The sequence below is a fragment of the Fistularia commersonii genome, chromosome 4 (assembly GCF_037954325.1).
Source record: "Fistularia commersonii isolate RoL2024-O1a breed Wild chromosome 4, RoL_Fcom_v1.0, whole genome shotgun sequence".
Taxonomy (NCBI): Eukaryota; Metazoa; Chordata; class Actinopteri; order Syngnathiformes; family Fistulariidae; genus Fistularia; species Fistularia commersonii.
Genome location: NC_141287.1, coordinates 17,281,378 through 17,302,449, shown reverse-complemented (window position 1 = coordinate 17,302,449; position 21,072 = coordinate 17,281,378). Strand labels below are relative to the sequence as shown.

General features: G+C 39.4%; 2 protein-coding genes across 5 annotated transcripts in view; one reads left to right on the top strand and one right to left on the bottom strand.

Moving 5' to 3' along the window:
- hs6st3b (heparan sulfate 6-O-sulfotransferase 3b) overlaps positions 1 to 7,319 on the bottom strand; it is a 73,398-nt gene extending 66,079 nt beyond the window's left edge. The window contains exon 1 of the mRNA XM_086145659.1: positions 6,384 to 7,319. Within this exon, the coding sequence (XP_086001785.1) occupies positions 6,384 to 6,931 (548 nt within the window). The 5' untranslated portion in view covers positions 6,932 to 7,319. The remainder of the gene's footprint in view (positions 1 to 6,383) is intronic.
- Positions 7,320 to 8,534: 1,215 nt separating this feature from the next.
- The window catches only part of uggt2 (UDP-glucose glycoprotein glucosyltransferase 2), a 41,669-nt gene continuing 29,131 nt past the window's right edge, over positions 8,535 to 21,072 (top strand). For all 4 annotated transcript variants that reach the window (XR_015106062.1, XM_086145656.1, XM_086145655.1 and 1 more), the window contains exons 1-13: positions 8,535 to 8,557; positions 8,858 to 9,115; positions 10,307 to 10,389; positions 10,494 to 10,624; positions 12,126 to 12,238; positions 12,679 to 12,856; positions 18,094 to 18,190; positions 18,277 to 18,349; positions 18,492 to 18,592; positions 19,511 to 19,610; positions 20,082 to 20,142; positions 20,425 to 20,516; positions 20,688 to 20,838. Coding sequence is in view for 3 of the 4 variants with exons in the window: in XM_086145656.1 (XP_086001782.1) it covers positions 8,976 to 9,115; positions 10,307 to 10,389; positions 10,494 to 10,624; positions 12,126 to 12,238; positions 12,679 to 12,856; positions 18,094 to 18,190; positions 18,277 to 18,349; positions 18,492 to 18,592; positions 19,511 to 19,610; positions 20,082 to 20,142; positions 20,425 to 20,516; positions 20,688 to 20,838 (1,320 nt within the window). In the remaining variant the exon portion in view is untranslated. The remainder of the gene's footprint in view (positions 8,558 to 8,857; positions 9,116 to 10,306; positions 10,390 to 10,493; positions 10,625 to 12,125; positions 12,239 to 12,678; positions 12,857 to 18,093; positions 18,191 to 18,276; positions 18,350 to 18,491; positions 18,593 to 19,510; positions 19,611 to 20,081; positions 20,143 to 20,424; positions 20,517 to 20,687; positions 20,839 to 21,072) is intronic.

Sequence of the window (21,072 nt, the reverse complement as noted above, 5' to 3'; positions counted from 1 at the left end):
ACTAAGATATAGACTTTAAGAATGGAAAAAGGACCCAAAAAATATACAGCTCTTATGCAAATTCTAATGTAACCTGCAATTCATCCCTTTCTCAAGTGTTTCATTTTCTTCATCATGACAGTGAACAATTGTGGGACAGATGCCACTGCACTCTCTGCAGAGGTAACAATTAATTATCAAACTCACTGGATTAACACTCAGGCCTGCTAGCAATGACGACTTGAATTAATGGCACATGAAAAGTAATCTCCGCTCCCTGGAAGTCCAAGGACTGCAAGGGCACTGATTCCCACACATAATAAACATCCTATCATCGTGATGCACTGTTTGCCTCCTTAATCTAAAGACAGTATTGAAACTGTAAATCTGTTCAGAAGTCTTCCTTCAGTTTCATCCGCGTGCAGGGGTTGTTCAACGGTTTCCTACATTACTTTAATGTTCCTCCATGCGATTCGGGCATAATTCTATTTTTCAGTGGAAGCAAGAGCGCAGGGACAACAGTATAAAAGTTGATTATATGTTATGCACAACTTTAAAAGACATATTTGAATGTGTATACATATACATATACATATACATATACATATACAGGACTGTTTCAGAAAATCTGAATATTGTGATAAAGTTCTTTATCTTCTGTAATGCAATTACAAAAACAAAAATGTCATACATTCTGGATTCATTAAAAATCAAATGAAATATTCAAGACTTTTATTATTTTAATATTGCTGATTATGGCTTACATCTTAAGATAACTCAAAAATCCTATCTCAAAATATTAGAATATCATAAAAAAGTAATTTTGTTTTTTTTAATTGCATTACAGAAGATAAGAACTTTATCACAATATTCAAATTTTCTGAGACTGTCCTCTATATACATACGGACTAAAACATATATTTTTTATTTATATACAAATATATTCTGGAGGAGGCATGGTGGCGAAATAGCTAGCACTTCGGCGTCACAGGTTTCCTCCGGGTTCTCTGGTTTCCTCCAACAGTCCAAAAACATGCAGCAGGTCAATTGGAAACAAAATGGGAAAAATTGCCCAAAATGAATGAGTGAATGGTTGTCAGTCTATATATGTGGCCCTGCGATTGACTGGCAACCAGTCCAGGGTGTACCCCGCCTCTCGCCCCATGACCCTGAGTGCAGAATAAGCGTCAGACGATTGATGGATGGATATACCCAGGAGGAAAATAACAGTTTAAGGTCAAACTGAGAAAATGAAAAAGAGATACTTAGTATTTCCCAAGGGAATAATGTGTACAAGTAAACATGTAATGTAAAATACAACCAGTGCAATTGAGATCAAATTCTATTCAGGTTGGCTCTCAAGTTTCTATTTAGAGATGAACAGGAGGGAGATGTCACGGTCAGGTAGTGGATAGAAACGTTCAAGGTTCAAAAATCAGAGCTGAAAGTTGAAACTACAAGGCAGCGATTGCACCCCCCGCCCATTCCCCCGCATCAATTATTATGAATAAATTATTTTGTGGGACGTTATTTAGCCAGTAATGTAGGGCATGTCATTTCTACCCCATGTGGTGCAAGTACCATTCCAACAGTTTGTTATTGCTCCTGTAGAATTGGGCAGAAGCAAATTTCATGTATCTAAAAAGAGTGTTCACGGTATTACAGCTACAAAAGTATTGCACTCATAGAAAAAGCATCGCTACTAGTGATCTTAAGAATAAAGTATATTGTTCACTCTCATTATGGTGCCATTTCATTGAGAAAGACACTTACTGATCACGCAGCACTTTATCTTGAATAATGGTCTTTAACAGACAGACAAACAAACAGTGATGTAATTAGGAAAAAAGTAGACTGAAACACAAATCTAAAACATCCAACTGGCATTAACCATAACCAGTAATTGTATCGTTGTAGCTGTTAACATTTCAAGTATATTCTGCTGATATTCATTTTCTCACCACGGGTACTTTTGTGAACATGTAACATAAAAATGTTAATATCCTCAAGCACAGCACATATCTTGGTCTCTGTTTCTTTTCAAGAGAGCATAGAGCGTGACCATATTGTAACTGGGTTTGGTCTCTTTGTGCTCCTGAACTAAACATTCATTATGTATAAGCAACAAGAAGGCTGCTAATGAAGATTTTATAATTGATAAAAAATGGTGACATCAGCACATCCATGAATTGAAATGAGGCCACGGCTGAGAGCTACGGAGCTAGCGTTGAATTAAACTATGAAAGGGTTGTAAATACAAAAAAGGGGCACAGCTTTTCAAATGTATATTTACAGACACATTATGTAGATTTGCTATTTTAATCATCTATAATGCACACTACCCGTCATTGCGAGAGAAACAGCTCAAGTAAAGGGAGGGCTGCTGAGTTGATGTAAAATTACTTTTTTTGAGTTTTTAAACAGCACACACATAGCCAACATGGCATGGAATGAAAGCGTAGCAGCAAGGCTTAGAAGTTAAGACCTTTTTTTTATTTGTTATTCTTTTGCTTTTATGGCATTATACTGTTGCTGCCGATGCTTGTGATTAGGCAGGCACTAGAGTCAGTTTGTTAAAACCGTGCAGATCACGGGTTCCCTGCAGTGCTGGAGAATGTTTTGTATTATTTCAGTGGTATCTTGGTCCGTCCTAAGCATGCAGGAAGTGTGCGCTAGTGTATGGTGAAGATCGTCAACCTCTGAGCAATCGACACATGGAAGCGGTGACACTAGAAGCTGTAGTAAAGCTTTATGTTAAGTATAGAATTTCTACAACTTATAATAATAATAAAGATAACTATATTAATTGTAGTATCTGTATGAAAACAATACTGAGTATCCACAATCACGTCAATAATATTATTCAATTTAATGGTCTTTAACTGGTGTAAATGAATGGAATTTGGTAACACATTAGCCAAAGCATTTTTTATCCAATGAAGAAAAACACATTTTCCCAGGATGACACTGTGTGTAACGGTTCACCTACTTGATGTAATGCTGTATAATAACTGTATTAATTGGAAACAATTTTTTTTACTGACTTCCGTAGTGTCAAGGGATCCTCGAATGGATTAATCGGTGTCCATAAGCCCCACGCACGATACTGTACCTGCTGAGTTTATCTGAAGCCATACCAAAGGGCTTTCCTTTCTTGGCAAAAGGCCAAATATGACATTTAATTTCACTGTGATTTGTTCCGCACTATTTAAAAGATCATCTCTATTAACCAACAGAAAAAACAATCACACTGACACAAAAAAGAGAATATTGTATATCGAATGTGACGCCGCAATGTTGGAACAGATGTTCCAGCTGTGATCTGAAAAAGAACTCCAATAACTTTGATCTGCGATCTACATGGTGCTGGGCAACAGGAGAAACGTATCCAATATACAGAAGCCTATTTTGGCACATATCACATCACCTTGTATTGGGGGAAAATTCAAATCATTTTATTGCAGCTCTACTGATGGCCATAAATGTACTCAGGTTTGTAACTTACTAATTTCAAGGTATTTTTGCAAAATTGTTGGCTGGTTTCTTCTAAAAGATTGAGCGATTTTTTTATGATTTTCAGATAGTTTGACGCTCGTTCTTCTTTTTAATTCTTGGCTGTACTGTAAGGTTGTTTTTCAATTTGTTGCCAATTTATTAGTGGCAATTTCTGACAAATTTGAACAAAAAAATACAACTAGACAGTTTGCTGTGAAGAAAAGAGATTAGCAAATTAATTAAGTATTGGAAAATGAAAATAAATCAAGGCTTTATTTGACAATTATTCATGTTTGGATGTTGACGCATTTAAAAAAAACGCAGGGTACAATACCAGCCATAAATGATATTCATGATATTAAATTTATGATATTAAATTACACTAAACATCGTAAATGATAAGATGAAATATTGTAAGGCTCCAGTGTTGCATTCATGTTTGACCTTTGTTGCTTCTAACAAGCCTTGCGTCTCCTCCCTCATCTTGCTGCGATGCAAAAAACTGTCACGTTATTTACTACAGCCTCACTAAATTTACAAATCTACCGAACTCGTGAAAAGTAATTATCTTGTACTCATGTTTTTTATCTTTTTTTGTTTAGTGACTGTGTACTTGAAAATTTGCTACTCATTTTATCTAATGTGAAAAAGAAAGTCTCATAAAGATCTTTTCTTGTCATCACGCATTTGCAAAAAAAAACTTAAAGGTTTTTGTAATCCTAAAAATCAAGAGAGATGACTTTATCTTATCAGATAAAGAAATTATCTTATCAGATGTTGTATTCATTAAAATTATCTTATTAGAATTTGTATGACCTGGTATTTGAACATTTAGAAATGTACCAAGTATAGGTAATGCGTCTGGCAATGCTTGAACCATAAACATGGATAACTGTGAAATCTGTGGCCTATACTGTATGTATTCTGGATGCTTTTCTGAAAGCACTTCAGGCTATATGTTTAACAATGCAATCTCCTCACCTCCAAACCACAGCCATAAAAATAAAGCAATGTTGATGTTTTATCTCAGATGCCCTGACTGCCTTGGGATGGAAATAGACAACAAAACATGGCAATGAAAAAGCTGAAAACAGTAAGCCCACTATTTCTCATACAAGATCAAATAATGTTCTGCACAGACCTACAAGATTATATTAAAATGCGAACAAGAAGGACTTCTGTTACTGTGATTCATTCACAAATTAATCTTTCATTAAATTTAAAAACAAGTCTCTATAACACTGTGACCAATGCCAAGTTCAGTATCTCTCACACAAAGAAAACATCCCACCCATAAACATTTTAAAATCATATTTCTAATAGCTCCTCTCAGTATGAGCCTCTGATGTCACAAAAGAGCAAAACAACTTGCAGAACAAATCATATTCGTCCAAAAAACCAGACAAGACTGTCGCTCTTCACAAAGCGACTTAAAAAGGACAGCACTTACAGGAAGAGGTACGTTTCCCCATAAAGCCCCTGAAGGGAGTACGCCTGGCTGCTCCACCTCCTCTCTGATGGACAGCACACTCCCAAGGAGCCGCGGGACACGCACACTGATCCATTGTGACACGCATGACCTTAGCAGGGTAGCATGACTGGTTCAACAGCGTGCACCATGCCCTGCCTGGCGGAAAAGGCCATACAGTGTGCAGGCAGACCCAGGCTACTTTGACCCCCTACCCCCACCTCCATCTGAGGAGCAAGAAAGGTGAATCCCTGATCCCAGAAAGACAATCACTCTATCTGAAAGGCTCTCAGCCACAAAACGGGATGTGCAGACTCAGTCTGGCAGTAATGTTCAATTGTTATTCTGATTGTAAATTGTATTTGAAACAAATGAAGTGCTATGACAATGGCTCTTTGTTTATTTCCTTTGAGTTTCATATGTAATATATTTCAATAAATGCATTTTTAAGACACAAATCTATGACGTCAGTGAAATCTGGATTATACCATTAGTCATCTCACTGAATACATGTGCCATATGGAGAGAGTGGTTGGTGAGGGGGTCTCACCAAACTGTCTGGCAACAGTCCTGGTGAAGGCCGAAACAAAATTATCTCAGAATAGGTGCAGTGGGAGATCACTGAAAAAAACAAGCGCTGAGAGGACCCTAAGTGCAGAATAACCACTAGATGCTGCAGCTGTGAAATGAAGGGCTGTCGTGTCCTGTGAGCACTTTTCTAAGTAAAGGAAACACTTGGCACAGCAGAAATAAATCATGCGCTCATGTTCTCCTGCTTAATATTATAAGTGTAGTTTTCAGAGCAGTGATGGAAGTTCTTAGCTCCAAACTTCAACTTGTGTAAAAAAGAGACTTTTTCTCAATGCTGGCCTAGTTTGATAGGCATACATGTATCTATGAAGAATATACATCTCAGTGATATGGCTTGAGTGGAGTTTGATAAATAACCAGCTGTGACTAATTTCTCTGTGTGTGCCATTTTAAATGACATGCAGACGTCACACTGCAATCACAAGTGATGGACACCTTACCCTAGTGTTTGTTTGTGGTGTCTGTGAGTTTGTGGGTGTGTGTTAGCTGTTGAACTGCACAAAGATGCAATTGAATCGAGGGACAATAAATCTCTGCAGGGTGCAAGAACATCACTCTTGTGAGCAACATCATTGGATGGGTCCTTAGCACAATTGGTTAATGGCTCAGATAAAGAGGGTAACATTAGTTGCACAGCTGGGCAGCAAGTGGCTGACTGTGAGCGTTTGACAGTGAGTGTATAGGGGATGAGGGGCAGCACTTGACTGCTTGGATTATGCAAAAGTTTTTTTTTTTAAATTGAAATGATTATGACCTTGCACGCACACAGATTGTGACCCGGGTGATTTGGGGGATCACAAGGGGATGCTTTGGCGCGATACACACTGACAGACAGACACACAAAGTTTACCTCCTATTCCTCTGAGTCTCCTTCTTATCCATAATGACAGGTACGCAGTTTGTCAGCTCGGTCCAGTCTGCGTGCAGCCCGCAGCTCCATCCGGTCGAGAAGCGGGAAAAGAGCCAAGACTCTTCCTTCCCCGGTCGGTGACAGGTGCATTTCTTTTGCCCGGCCTTGCAGTCGCACGGTTGCTCCAAGCGGATATTCCTCACCAAGTGCCTTCCGAAAGTGGTTCCCCCGGTTTTTTGGATGTGCAAAAACACAATCACGTCGTCCCCTTTAATGTTGAACTCCACGTGTCTGTCCAAGTCCCTCTCGGAGAAGTTGAATTTGGATTGTAGTTTGGCGGGGCCGTCGTCTTCCAGGTCCTGGTCCCGGTAAAAATCATCGCTGTCCTGATACGGGGTGGAAGAAAGTAGACTTACTCCCCTCACTGTTTCCTCGCGTTTTATGTGGCACGAATTGCTGCCGGCGGGACATATATACTGGTATCCTATCATAACAAAAAGGATAGCCAAAATAGGAACCAAGATGAGCTTGCTGGATTTATCATCCATCCTATCAAGATTGTCTCGTCATTCCATTACCGTGAATTACAGCCGGCACCCATTGTGATCCCAAGCAGGCGAGGTGCCTATTATTTGTGCCACATGTTGATCAGACACAACACACCCTCCGTAGAAACATGTGGACCTTTTTTTGGCTTGCCCGAAATACTATTAAGGGAGCGCGATCGCCTCGCATCGAGTCTGAGTCAAAGTCCTGGCGTTCAAAATGTGTGTCCGCTCAACTTAACAGAGCCGCATCCGCGACAGCGTCTCCCCATTGCTCGGATTGTTGCAAGTTAAGAAGCAAGCAGAGTTTGTAGTTTCGCTCTTTCTCAATTCTGGAGTGGACCCCGGTCTCGCCGGTTTCCACTTATTTCAGCGGAAGCGTCGCCAATGCTCGGACTGTTGCGCTGGATCCCCCCGCCCCCCTCCACCCCCTCCCCGCGGCAGCATCCTTCAGCATCGCCGGCAGGATGAGGCGGTCCGCCTGGCTGTGCTACTGGAGCGGTGCTTCTGAGAGGATGCTGCTGCATCCCAGCCCGACGAATGGGCGTTCTCTGTTCTCGTCGGGCTAGTGTGTGTGTGTGTCTGTGTGTGTGTCTGTGTGTGGGTGGAGGGTTACTTTCCATCCCATCCCCGTCAGTCCCCTAATCTTGTTTAACGCAGCGCAAGACCACGCGGAGGTTTAACCCCCCAGATAAATCCGCAACAATTTTTTGATGCAAATCCGAGTGAGACCTTTGACTGAGGGAATCAAAAAAAAGACAGAAATGTCCATCTGTACAGTAATAGACTAATTTAAGAAAAAAAAAACACTCAAATAATCCACCCATGCGCCTGCATGTATTATGCATTATATAAAATGACGGCCTGAAATAGCAAACTCCATGTGCTTACAATCTGAGAAAATCTTGAACAACCCAGTGCTTGTTTTTATCCCCTCAATCATTTCCCCTTTTTTATATGAATGAAGTAGGGAAACGGTTAAGTTATGAAATGATTCAGCAGTTTTGATTAGAGCCCGGAGCTTGCTATCCAATTGCCCTGCGGGCCAGAGATGCTAACATGCTGGTCAGTCCATTAAATTTTGATGAATGATATGCATTGGAGTTCGGCTGAGGCTATTTCACTTTATGGCTCTTAACTTTGCTCGTTATACACGTCTTCTTGCAAAGTTTTATGATGCTGATTTTTAATGTTTTTCTTTGGCGACTCAATCCAGAAGCTGCAAGATTTCCAATGAAGTTTTAAGCCCCCCGCCCCGGCGGAGGGGCACTCCGGACGCTCTCTGCTTGTTCGGTGGAAAAAAATTTTGGAGCTGCGGCTTCGTTTTTCTTTAGCTGCCTGCCACGGTGCCAGAATAAATCCACACCCCACGAATTATTAAGGGGTTCTCGAGTACCCTCGCGGGCTCTTTCAAATTGTGAAAGACCGAAATTAAAATAAAAATCACAACACTTTGTCTTATTTGTGTATTTGCCATAGACTTACCGGCCAAACCAGGCGCCCCCCTCCGGCATGTTGCTAGCCGCACCGGGTTGCTAGCAATCCCTGACGCGTCTACTGTCGTTAGCTGCCCAAAATACCCACTGGAAGCCCTTTGCTTTGTATGGACGCGGTCAGCATCAATAACGGGTGAGGGATGTATTATTGGAAACAAAAAAAATGATAAACTGCAAAAAGTCGTCACTAAGAACGAACGTCTTTTGCTCATGTCAACCTTTTGTATCACATTATATCGACTCTCTTTGACGTACCGTCTCACTTATGTCACGTTGGACTGATATGCTACTTTTAACACACGTTAAAAGTAGCCAGTGACTAGTTTTCATTTTGGGCGCGTTGGATTTTACTGACAGCCCGACGAGACTTTTAGGTGTTTTAATTACATTTGTTCTGAATATGTCCCGTTTCTCTGTACGCTGTTTGTCGCAGTTGAGACAGAAACTTCAGAATCACTACGTGGCACTGGCTCGTTGGGGGCACTGTAACCGCCGCAGTGTTTTGCTCCCCGCCCGCCGTGGGTTCATGTTAACGGTACGTCTCGCCGGAGATGATGAGGATCGTCGTCCTGCTGTCGGTGCTGCTGCAGCTGCTGCTGCTGAACTCGCCGCCCGTTAGGTCTGCTCCCAAAGGTGTCACCGCCAGTCTCAAAGCTAAATGGCACATGACCCCTTTCCTTCTGGAGACCAGGTATAATCGCTCATCTGACATGTACAGCCCCCCATCCAACCTGGTCCCTCTCAACTTACCTCTTTAGACACTTGACATCCAACATTACCTCTTCATTTGCCAGGGACTTGTACAAGAAGTCATTAAATTGCCCTCCTTGGCTTATTATACTATCAGCATTTCAACGATTTTATTATCTAATGATTATTTCTTTAAGTTGATGCACCTTAGAAGGCATGAGGCATGGGTGCTTGATTGTGAAGTGATGATATCAGGGTTTTGTTTTTTATTAGTCTCGGCTCCATCCATCCATCCATCCATCCATCATCTGCCGCTTATCCTGTAGGATGCTGGAGCCTATCCCAGCTGTCATCGGGCTAGAGGCGGGGTACACCTTGGACTGGTTGCCAGTCAATCGCAGGGCCACATATATAAACGGGCAACCAAAATTCGGGCAATTTTTTTCCCTTTTTTTTTCAATTATCCGGATGCATGTGTTTGGACTGTGTGAGGAGCCCGGGGACACAGGGAGACCATGCAAACGCCTCACAGAAAGGCCCCCCTTGTAATTGTCGTGCTTTAAGGCCAACGTGCAAACCACCATGCCACCCTGGTCTCATCTCGTAGGTGTAAATTACATACAGCGTTTTGAAATTAATTGCCGTGAAAACAATTTATTTTGTGCCTCTTTGCCTAAGTTTTAAAAATCAGAACTACACATCATGTTAATTAATTAGAATGCTTCACGTGTATGTTTTTATGTGATTCATTCTCTGCTCTTGCTTTGGGAACAATAACACTGGAGAATTTATTACCTCTTGTCTGAGAATGTTGGCAGTGTCACCTCACAGCATGTGGTTTGACTTGTGATAGAAAAATCACAGGCAGTACCAATAAATTAATGACTGCACTGTCACAGCGAGCATGCACAGTCTCTGGATCCTGAAACTGAATTAGAAAAACATATATAGCCATATATTTTTATTTTAAACCAATTACACCTGTGCTTTTCATTCCATGAAATGTCTATTTTAACTCATCACCTGCCATCATCTGCTGATGTTGACTGCTTTTTATAGACACCAGTTTGGGGACAAAATCTTGGACTAATTACATAGTCAATCAGAAAACGTATTTCATGAGTATTACTGAAGAACGTGGCATAATGTCTTTTGGTGTACACTTGTGTTTTAATTTGATTTTTCTGTCTAGTGAGTTTGTTGGAGAAGATGGGAATGAAAAATTTTGGCAGTTCATCGACACTGTGAAAGAGCTCACTGTATATAAACAGGGAGGTGTGTGATTTTCAAAAGTTATGAATCTATTAAAATAATCAAGCTGCATGTCTGTTGTGCCTCACCTCTAAGATGCCTAATTTCAAAAATTTTGTTTTTCACAGAGTCTGTCCGATCCTATTACAACTTAATCCTAAAGAAGGCTGGCCAGTTCCTCACCGATCTACAAGTTAACCTCCTAAAATTTGCTCTTGCCCTTCGGTTCTACTCACCAGCTGTTCATGCATTCCAGCAGGTCTGTTGTAATCAAAAGAGTGTTCTCAGAAAGCCTGGAAATAGTGCATGTCACTGGAGATCTACATTTATACTCACTCAAGTATTTTGCAATTTTCATGTGTGATTCAATTCCCCTCTAATGCATTCACTACTCTACGTATGATTGTAACTTCTTAGTGTAGTGCAGTTTCACCCAACAGTAAGTTTACATACCACAAATGTGACCCATTGCAACTGCAGCTACTTGTATAAGACAGCGATTGTATCTTTGCCATGTGTTGTATTATTTATTTTTCGAATAACTGAAGTCATTATAGACAAAAAAAAAACTGTTCGCACTGTTTATTCAACAAGACAAATGTTTGACAGGAAAAAAACAGCACTACCTTGAAAATAGGAAGTGATTTTGAATTCAGTCATTTTATTTAAACCTTTGGTTATTCAGCAGTCCACCCACGTTTTTCCTCAAGTGCTTATGTGTCATCCAGACATTTTTCTGTTCATTATGCAAAATACTCTGTGTCAATTAGTATTTTGTCATACAGCTATAATTTCTCACTTAACTGAAATATACTAGTAACAGAGTTGAGTGACAGAGATGGAGTTTTTTGATCAAATGTGTTAAATTATTATTTTTATGATGTGATTTGACAATGCAAAATCCTAAGCTCTCTCATAATCTAATAGACAGACTGTAAATGTTTGGTTAATGTATTGAAAACTGACCATCATCCGTCATTATGTACACAGTCGCGTGTCATCAATAGTGTGACATTAAATGTGCCAGAATAATATAACACAGAGCAGGCAAATATTGAGCGGATCACTGTGGCAGAGAAACAGAAGCAACAGTGTATAATGGTTTGATAAGGAAAAGGTGAACCGAAAGGACGGAGAAGCAACATTGATGCCCCACTTTAGAACACAAGAGGAGAAGCAAATACATTTTCACCTACAATGAGTGAATTGGGGATGTTGTGTGCTTTGAGGTATGCAGTTAGGGTGGGGATAAGGTTGGAAAGAGTGCATATATGGCTGTACTAACTGCATACCTCTTACAGCAAGGGGTTCATTATACTGGTTTTTTTTTTTTTTTGGGATATCCAATATGCTGATGCATTAAACTCATTTAGCTCGTAACCACTACTGATATCAGTATGTTTATGTGTTTCCACACTATTACAGAGAACATCAAGTCTGTCCTCTAGTATAATTAACATTATAAATCCTCCTCTTACCAAGAAAGGCCAATAACAATTTTATTACTACTCAAAAATGTACACATTTGTACACAGTTGAAGTCCATAAAACATAAATTGTTAATTTTGTCCATGTTAAAAACTTTTTAGGCTTTTGTACTATTGACCTTCCTTGTTTTTGTACTTCTTAAATCTGTATGTATTTCTCTCATTTCATTGCCATTGCCCTAATACAAAGTAGAAATAACATAGATTGAGGTCGTGTTGGTAATTTTATGATTAGTGTCCCCTAAAACAAAGGGGTCCTTCCTCTTTTAACAGATTGCCAATGACGAACCACCGCCCGAGGCTTGCCCTGCCTTTGTCTCCATCCACGGTCAGCTTAGCTGCCGTACTAAAGACATCAAGAAGCTCCTGAAGGCAGCTGCAGGCAGGTATAGCACCATCTTCCATTGTAGATAAGCTACAACAGTGTATAAAGTGAATGAAATATGTATATATGTAGAATGTATGACGAAAACCCAAGCTAATTGAAGAAAATGGAACATCATTTCTAAATTTGTTGAGGTCATTACTGCAATTGTCAGACTAGTTTAATAAAAAGAGCAGATAATAAAATTAAAAATAGCATTGCAGAATTATTTCATCTCATAGGTATTTTATTTGTCTCTCAAATATTGGCAATCTTTACTGTCATGAGTATGTCATGGCTTTTTTTTGTTAAAATGTACTTTTATGATGATGATGACTGTCTGGCATGTCTTAAGTGTGATCTTACATATTGAAGCACTTTAAATATGAAGGACTTTTTCCCCAGCTCTGCCTTGTCATGCCAGTTTAAGATGTTTTTAAACAATATTTCTAATGCTTCCAGGCCAAAACCTTATCTATACAAGAATGATCACACATATCCAGGGGTTAACAATACAGATGTGCCAACTGTCATTCTGTATGCTGAGATTGGAACAAAAAAGTTTGGCTCTTTTCATAAGGCGCTATCAGAGAAAGCTGACAAGGGCATTCTTACATATGTGCTGCGACATTTTGTAGCGGTAAGTACTTGAGATTTACATTTTTTTTCTTTTTAATATTATGTTTCATTGCATAAACACTAGTTAGATATTAATTTGTTTTGAGGTTCTTCTCTAATGCATTTTTAATTGTAGAGAAGCAATACCAACATATGCGTTTAATAAGTATTGCTTATGCAGTCGCAGCTTCACTTAATGTACTCCTTACATGAGTAAACCACACTGTTGCAGGAAGTGACATACCGTCATTAAGCTGACTAGGACCTTTATTTCTCAATATTGTGTCTGAAAAGAATTTAACACTTCTGTGTTAAATTGATTTTACAATATATCCTTAAACTCAGTGCACAGAAATAATGTTTTCATTTATTAAGAGAAACACATTATCATCACAGGATATGAGTGCAGTGGCCATGCAAATATAAGAACCACGTTTTATACATATGTGTCAGAGGTGGGGTTTTTTTGGCCCAAATTATGTTGTCTTCTTCTCCTTTTGGCTTTTCCCTTCGGGGTCGCCACAGTGAATCAACCACCTCCATCTAACCCTATTCTATGTATCCACCTCTCTCACCAACTAACTTTGTATCCACTCTGTGAGCATGTAGCTCAGTGGTACAGCGCACGCTTCGCATGAACAGTATGAGGTCCTGGGTTGTCACTGTAAGTTGCTTTGCAAAAAAACATCTGCCAAATGGCTGTGTTCTGTATTCCACTCTGACTACGTCCATGGATTTTCTCTTTGGTCATCCTCTAGACCTCCTGCCTAGCAGCTCCCAATTCCAGCATCCGTTTACCAATATATTCAGCCATCTCAGTCTGGCTTCTCTGACTTTCTCTCCAAAACATCTAGCATGTGCTGTCCCTCTGACTGACTCATTCCTGATCAAATCCATCCTCTATTCAAGAGTACCTCAACATCTTCATCTCTGCGACCTCCAGCTCTGCCTCCTGTCTTTTCATCATTGTCACTGTTTCTAAACCATACAGCATCGCTGGTCTCACCACTGTCTTGTACACCTTTCCTTTCATTCTGGTCGATAGTCTTCTATTGCATAGTACCCCTGACACTTTTCTCCACCCATTTCAACCTGCTTAAGCCTGTTTCTTTACCGCTTTTCCTCACTCTCCGTTGCTCTGGACTGTTGACCCTAAGTACTTGAAATCCTCCAACTTTCTTGATCTCCACTCCCTGTAGCCTCACCGTTCCACACGGGTTCCTCTCATTCACACACATACAATATATTCTGTCTTACTGCGACTGACCTTCATTCCTCTCCTTTCCAGAACCTACCTCTACTTAAGATTTTCCTCAACCTATTTCCTTCTCTCGCTACAGATCATAATGTCATCAGCAAACATCATGGTCCATGGAGATTCTTGTCTAACATCATCTGTCAGTCTGTCTATCACAACTGCAAACAAGAAGGGGTTCAGAGCTGATCCCTAAAGGAGTCCCACCTCCATCTTGGCCTTCTCTGTTACACCTACAGCACACCTCACCACTGTCCCACAGCTAGCATACATGTCCTGCACCAGTCCAACATACTTCTCTGCCACTGCAGACTTCCTCGTACAATTCCAGAGTTCCTCTCTTGGCACCCTGTCATATGCTTTTTCTAGGTCTACAAAATGCTCTGTACTTCTCTATTAGCATTCTCAAAACAAATACTACATCTGTAGTACTCTTTCTAGGCATGAGGCAATACTGCTGTTCACAAATGCTGACTTCTGCTCTCAGTCTAGTTTCCATTACTTTTTTTCCCATAACTTAATTGAATGGCTCATCAACTTTATCCCCCATAGTTGCCGCAATTCTGCACACTCCCTCTTTTCTTAAAAATGGCCACCATCACACTTCTCCATTTCTCTGGCATCTTCTCGCTCTCTAAGATCATGTTGAATAATCTAGCCAGAAACCCTACTGCTGCCTCTCCTTGACACTTCCATACCTGCACAGGTATATCATCTGAACCAACTGCCTTTCCACCTCTTCATCCTCTTCAATGTCCTTCTCACTTTTACTAATCTCTGCTACTTTGTGACTTTGTGATTGTCCTTGTCACCTACAGTCATCCTACAAACCACCATCTTATGCTGTCTGGCTACACTCTCACCTGATACTACTTTGCAATCACTGATCACCTTCGGATTACCTTGTCTATACAAGATGTAGTTAACTGCATGCTCTGACCTCCACTCTTATAACTGACTATGTTTTTCTGGAAAAAAGAATACACTACAGCCTTTTCCATCCCTTTCTGCAAAGTCTACCACCCTCTGTCCCTCTGTGCTCCGATCCTGGATACCAAACCTGCCCAACACTTCTTCATCACCTCTATTGCTGTCATCAACATGTCCATTGAAGTCTGCACCAATTACCACTCTCTCACCCCGTGGATATTCTGCATCACTTTATCTCCAGAACTTTTCCTTCTCCTCTGACTCACATCCCACCCATGCGGCATAACCTTCAATTTCAAGTTTTGGACTCATACAAGTCTGACATTCTTTTCACCTCCAGAAGATTCCTAACAAACTACTCCTTCAAGATTACTCCTACTCCAATTCTCTTTCTCTCAGTACCATGATAGTACAACTTAAACCTTTTCCTAAGGTTGTAGTCTTACTACCTTTCCACGTGGTATCCTGGACACACAGTATATCCACCTTCCTTATCTGCATCATGTCGACCAAATCTCTACCTTTTTGTGTTATCATCCCAATATTCAAAGTCCCTACTCTCAGACTCTTGCCTTTCCTCTTCTCTCTCTGCTTCTGAACACGCCTTCCTCCTGTCCTTCTTTGACCCACAGTAGCCCAATTTCTATTGGTACCCTGGAGGTTATCAGTACAAATGGCTGTCGTTTTTAACCCGAGCCGTGACTGATCCGGTATGAGATTCTTAGGTTTGATTCGCATATTTGGTTTTACACCAGATGTCCTTCCTGATGCAACCCTCTGTATATATCAGGACTTGGAACTGGCATATAAACACTGACCCGTGCCTCCCTGAGGCTGGCTCAGGTAGACACAGGCCCATGCCCCCCTGAGGCTGCATTGGCCCAAATCATAGACCTACCGGTACTACAAAATTTATAAGAGAATGTTGCTCACAACAAAGAACCTCAAGAGTCTGTTCAGGAAGATCAGTCTGATCTGTCCCTTCCTGAAGAGGGCTTCAGTGTTGTGAGTACGATTTCGATTTTTTTTCTTTGATTGAATTTGTCGGAATCCACCTTGTTCACCTCTTTTTCCTGAATAACAACAACAGGCGCCCTCCTGTTTCTATGGTCATCTACAAGCTCATCGGCTTAACTGATATTGAGCTTTCGATTATTTGTAACTGATGAAAACCCCCATCAGTGCTCTGCACTTGCCTGTAATTATTGTCTTTAGAGAAGACAGCATATTTTTCAACTATATGACATATGTGAAATTAACATTACCAAAAAAAAAGTACGATTAAATGAATGTATGTATGTATATGGTTCTGAGATGGCTATTTGATTGAGTCGTCACTTTTGACTTCCGACTACTGGTACTTTGGATCTTCGGTGACAGAATTGCACTTTTGTAAGTCGCTTTGGATAAAAGCGTCTGCCAAATGACTGTAATATAACATTGTTTTCCTTCCAATCAAAGATTTTCCACTTTTTTTTTTTCCCACTTTTTTTCCACTTCCACTTTCCGCAAAAAACGACCATCAAAGACAGAGCTTCTATATAGCATGATTGTATACCTTTATTCATTTAAGTTTAAGGGTTAATAACAAGTAGTCATTAGGTAGATTTAGCTTGTATCACACAACCCCCATTCTAATTTGCAAAAAAAGCAATTTAGAAAATAGAAGAAAAAGAAATAGAATAAAAGAAACCTAAAAACATTTTTGTCATTTACGGTCTGCACTGGCAGCAGTACATTATATAAGTCTGAAAAAGCATGAATCCAAATTGCAACAGGACTCTGGTAGGAATAAACTAACTGTTGGTAATTGCAGTTTTATGACTTAACAATAAGTCCAGAGGGAATCTGTACCAACTCTGAATACTTCTCATATGACTGATAGCAAGTGATGATTTGGAAAAAGGTTTTACTTATTACTGCTTTTCTGGTATTCTTATATTTATATTCTGTTATTTTTTTCCTCACTGGATAAATGTGCCTTAGGGCTGTGATAACACTGAAAAGGCCTTGCCATTAGACTATAAACAGGAAACCTTTGAAATAAAAACACATGAAATAAGTCATTTACTCTGGATAATAGTCATGGCCAAAATCTAAGAATTAAACCTGGCATAAAATATTGATAGTACCATGGGCCATTGAAACCACAGGCTTTAAACACTGAATACCTCATCTTGGTCATCATTAAAATTATTAATATTAACAATAAAGTTGGTTGAGAATCTTGAATGTCAATCCTCACTGATAATTACACTCTTGCAGGATTGTTTAGCTGATCCTTGGATAAACAACAGTTGTAAAATATATTTTATTTTGTTACATTTTTTTTTATATGTATAATTGTGACCACTAAAATTGCCCAACAGTGACAGTACACAAAAATTGTTACAGGTGGATCTGTCCAACTTATCGTGTGCATAAATCAAAAGGTTGTAGGTTGTAGCTTTATCTACCCACACATAACTTACACTTAACAGTAGGCTTTTTGTATTGCGCCTTGTGCTGCAACACTGGCAGCATTCTCTTTCCTTCTGCCAAACACGCACTATCTGATCCCCTCACCAAATGCTGTGACAAAGTTAATTGTTTCATAGTTCCTGCTGCTCCAGAGTCCAGTAATGTGTTTTACACTAATTCTGTCAGTGTTTTATGTGAGGTTCATGTTGCTTTACCCATTTTCTGTCTTGGCTCTTAACATTACAAACAAACCATTATTAACAAGACTTGATCTACAGAATTGTGGGAAAGGTTTGATTGGCAGATTCACTTTATATATATTGCACTGCAGCATCTCTGGCAGGTCATATGCCTGACAAATAAATCTCTGAAAGAGAGCGCCATGGTAGGCACACTCTAATTTACGCAAATCGCCAATGGCAATCAACAGTTGAATAATAAGGTAAAAGTAGGTTCCAATTAAGTATACACACTTTTATGTATGAAGAGCAATCTGCATGATATATTGTATGTCCATAAGAATTAAAAAAAAAATTGAACACTTAGAATAATGCTAAAGTACATGAATTTTGTTTTTGTAAATCAATCACAATTCTGTTTTTGTACCAATTCAGGATCCAAAGCCACGAAAGATGCTTTTATCTGGGTATGGTGTTGAGTTAGCTATCAAAAGCACAGAATACAAAGCAGTGGATGACACAGAAATAAAAGGTTGGTTTTGGAATCCTCAAATGTCATACACTCAATCTTGCTGAAAGTAAAGAAATAAAACCTTAACTTAACCCTTGTTTTTTTAGATTCAAAGATAGATATAAATGCTGAGGAGGATGATAATGATGACGTCCAAGGATTCTATTTTGCTACCTTAAAGTAAGTAACAAAAATATATCAACCAAGGCTACACCATATATTTTAATTTTGTGTACTTGCTGTTGCTGCTAGGCATCCAGGTCTGTATATGATGTGGTGAAAAGGAAGTAGAGATTTGTGTAATTCTTTTACCACTCTTCAGAAAATCTCACCCTGAACTCCAGGAGCAACTTGTTGAGCTTCGCAAGCATCTTGTGGAAAGTACAAATGACATGGCCCCTCTTAAAGTGTGGGAGCTGCAAGGTATTTATTTTACTTTTCAAAGTTGAAGTGTACAGTAATGCTGTGAAAAATAAAATAAAATAACATACCTTTTTTGTTACACTTCAGACTGTTGTTCCTGACTGCTAACTTTTATTTTGGGCAGTAAAGTGGATTTCTTTATACAAAAGTACTGCCTGAGAAAAAACAAGAAGCTTTGCTGGAGTTATTAAATGCACCATCATTTTCAATTATACTTACCTTTATTAAAAGCTTTTTAATTTTTTTTGCCTTGTTCCTGTGTACATTGTTAACCCATCTGCCTCTCACCAGCAATAAGGGTAGACACTTTTTAGTACTTATGTTTATACAGAAGCTGAGCAATTTTTATCATCATTCTGTGAGGAGCAGTGTTAGGCATTTGGCATCAATAGTGACTAAGAGTGCCATAATAGGAGCAATCTGTTAACTTGCTGAGAAGTAGAAGTTGTAGTTTATTGTAAGCAGCTCATCATCTTGCAGCCTCCTCTTGTTCTGACCTATTTCCGATGAACCATAGCACTATCTTCTATTATTATTTCAATTAATTTCAGGATCTTCATCACTGAGAGTCCTGTAGTTGTATTGTGGCTTCAAAAGTTGCATTGCTTAACATGTTTAATTTGCACTGTATGCACTTTTTCGAGTGTTAAAATATATGATAAAGCAAATCCAGGCTGGAAATTTAGCAGGCCGAAACCAGCAAACAACACACGCATCTGTTTTTATATCCGAATGCTGATAGGCCCTTTACAGTTACAGATATTAACATTCCGTAACACATATTTATTAAACTGCAAGAGTACCAGATGCAGGGAATGTAAACTGATTAGATTTCGACCTTGAGTGAACAAATTTAAGTTGACTATTCTAGTCTTTCAATGAAAAAATATTGTTGATATAACATTTTTATCTCTGCAGATCTAAGTTTTCAAGCAGCTGCAAGGATCATGTCCTCTCCAAAGTTTGATGCTTTGAAGCTAATGCGAGAACTCAGTCAAAACTTTCCAAGCAAAGCCAGGTAAGATAAACTCTCATCTTATATAACTCTAATCTTATTTTGTCTCGAACAAAACAGCATTCCAGAATTAGGTTTTCCTATATATGGAGGCTCTGCAACATAGTATTTAAAGAATCTCTAGTGTTACAGTGGGAGCACAAAAAAAAAAAAATATTTGAGTGGCTTATTCTTTTTTACAAACACCTTTGTTTGAGCATTTTTGCTTTCCCCAGTGACTCGTACTGGCTCCAAATTAAACTTTAATGTACAGTGTATTTCCAGTTATCTTTTTGATGTTAGCTTGCTTTTGCCCCAGCAACTTGTAATAACAGCTAAAAGAGCTGAGTAAGTGCTGGGTGTTTATAGGGAATTGACTGCAAACATACCATCTTCAGGGCCCAAAGGTTTTGGAGATTAAAATTGGAATTTTACTGCTGGCTTGGGGTGTTGGAAAAGCTGATGGCAACTGTACATGTTTTACTGTTCCCACAGATCACTGACAAGAGTGGCCGTAGAGCAGGAAATGAGAAAAGAAATTGAGGAGAACCAAAAGGTGTGATATCATTAGCAGTGTCCCAAATAAGCATGGCGATATGTTGTGCAGATAGTATACGTAAGACTGCATTTCATGAATTTTTATTTACAGAATTGTTTTCTAATCTGTACATAACAAACTATCCAAAGTAACATTCGCAAGACAGTACCTTAATTTTTTTTTTCATTTTGCTTACTGCTATCATTTTGGTGTGCATAATTACATTTTGAAAAATATAAATATCTGGGATCACTTATGTTAGACCTGCCTTTCGACTAAGATGGAGCTTTTTCTTTTCAGCATCTCAGTGACTCTGTTGGTGTTCACCCAGGGGATGGTGCGCTCTTCATCAACGGACTGCACATTGATCTGGACATTCACAACCCTTTTAGGTAGGGGCACAGCAGCAAGAGGGAGCAGTAGCAGACTCTCACCATGAAGTGTCAGTCCAAGGAACTGACAGGGTGATCTTGTGACAAGAACATAGTTTGCTGCTAAAGGCACTCCCACACAATTAATGCCTCTAAAATACTGATTTTTTTTTTTTCCTTTTGTATTTATAGCATTTTAGAGATCCTCAGAGGAGAGGCCAGAATATTGGAGGGGCTTCATACACTGGGTTTAAAGGGTGAAGATCAGGGCAGGTTTCTGCGATTACCTGTGAATCAAGTGGCTGAGAGCTATGCTCTAGACATCAGACATCCAGCTATAATGGTGAGTACTGTTGAAGAGCATTATTCCTGTGGCCTGGATAAGCTCTGGAAATGTTTTTTTTTGAGTGTACAGTACTCACACCAGAGTGTGAAAGAGATCAGTCATCTGGCTATACTAGCAGTCTGTAAACGGCTAAAAGCCTCAGTTATTAAAAGGGAATGTAGCCAAGGAAAATATCAAATTAAGAATCATTGTGAGAATCATTTTGGCTCACCTAGCCATTATAATATTCCA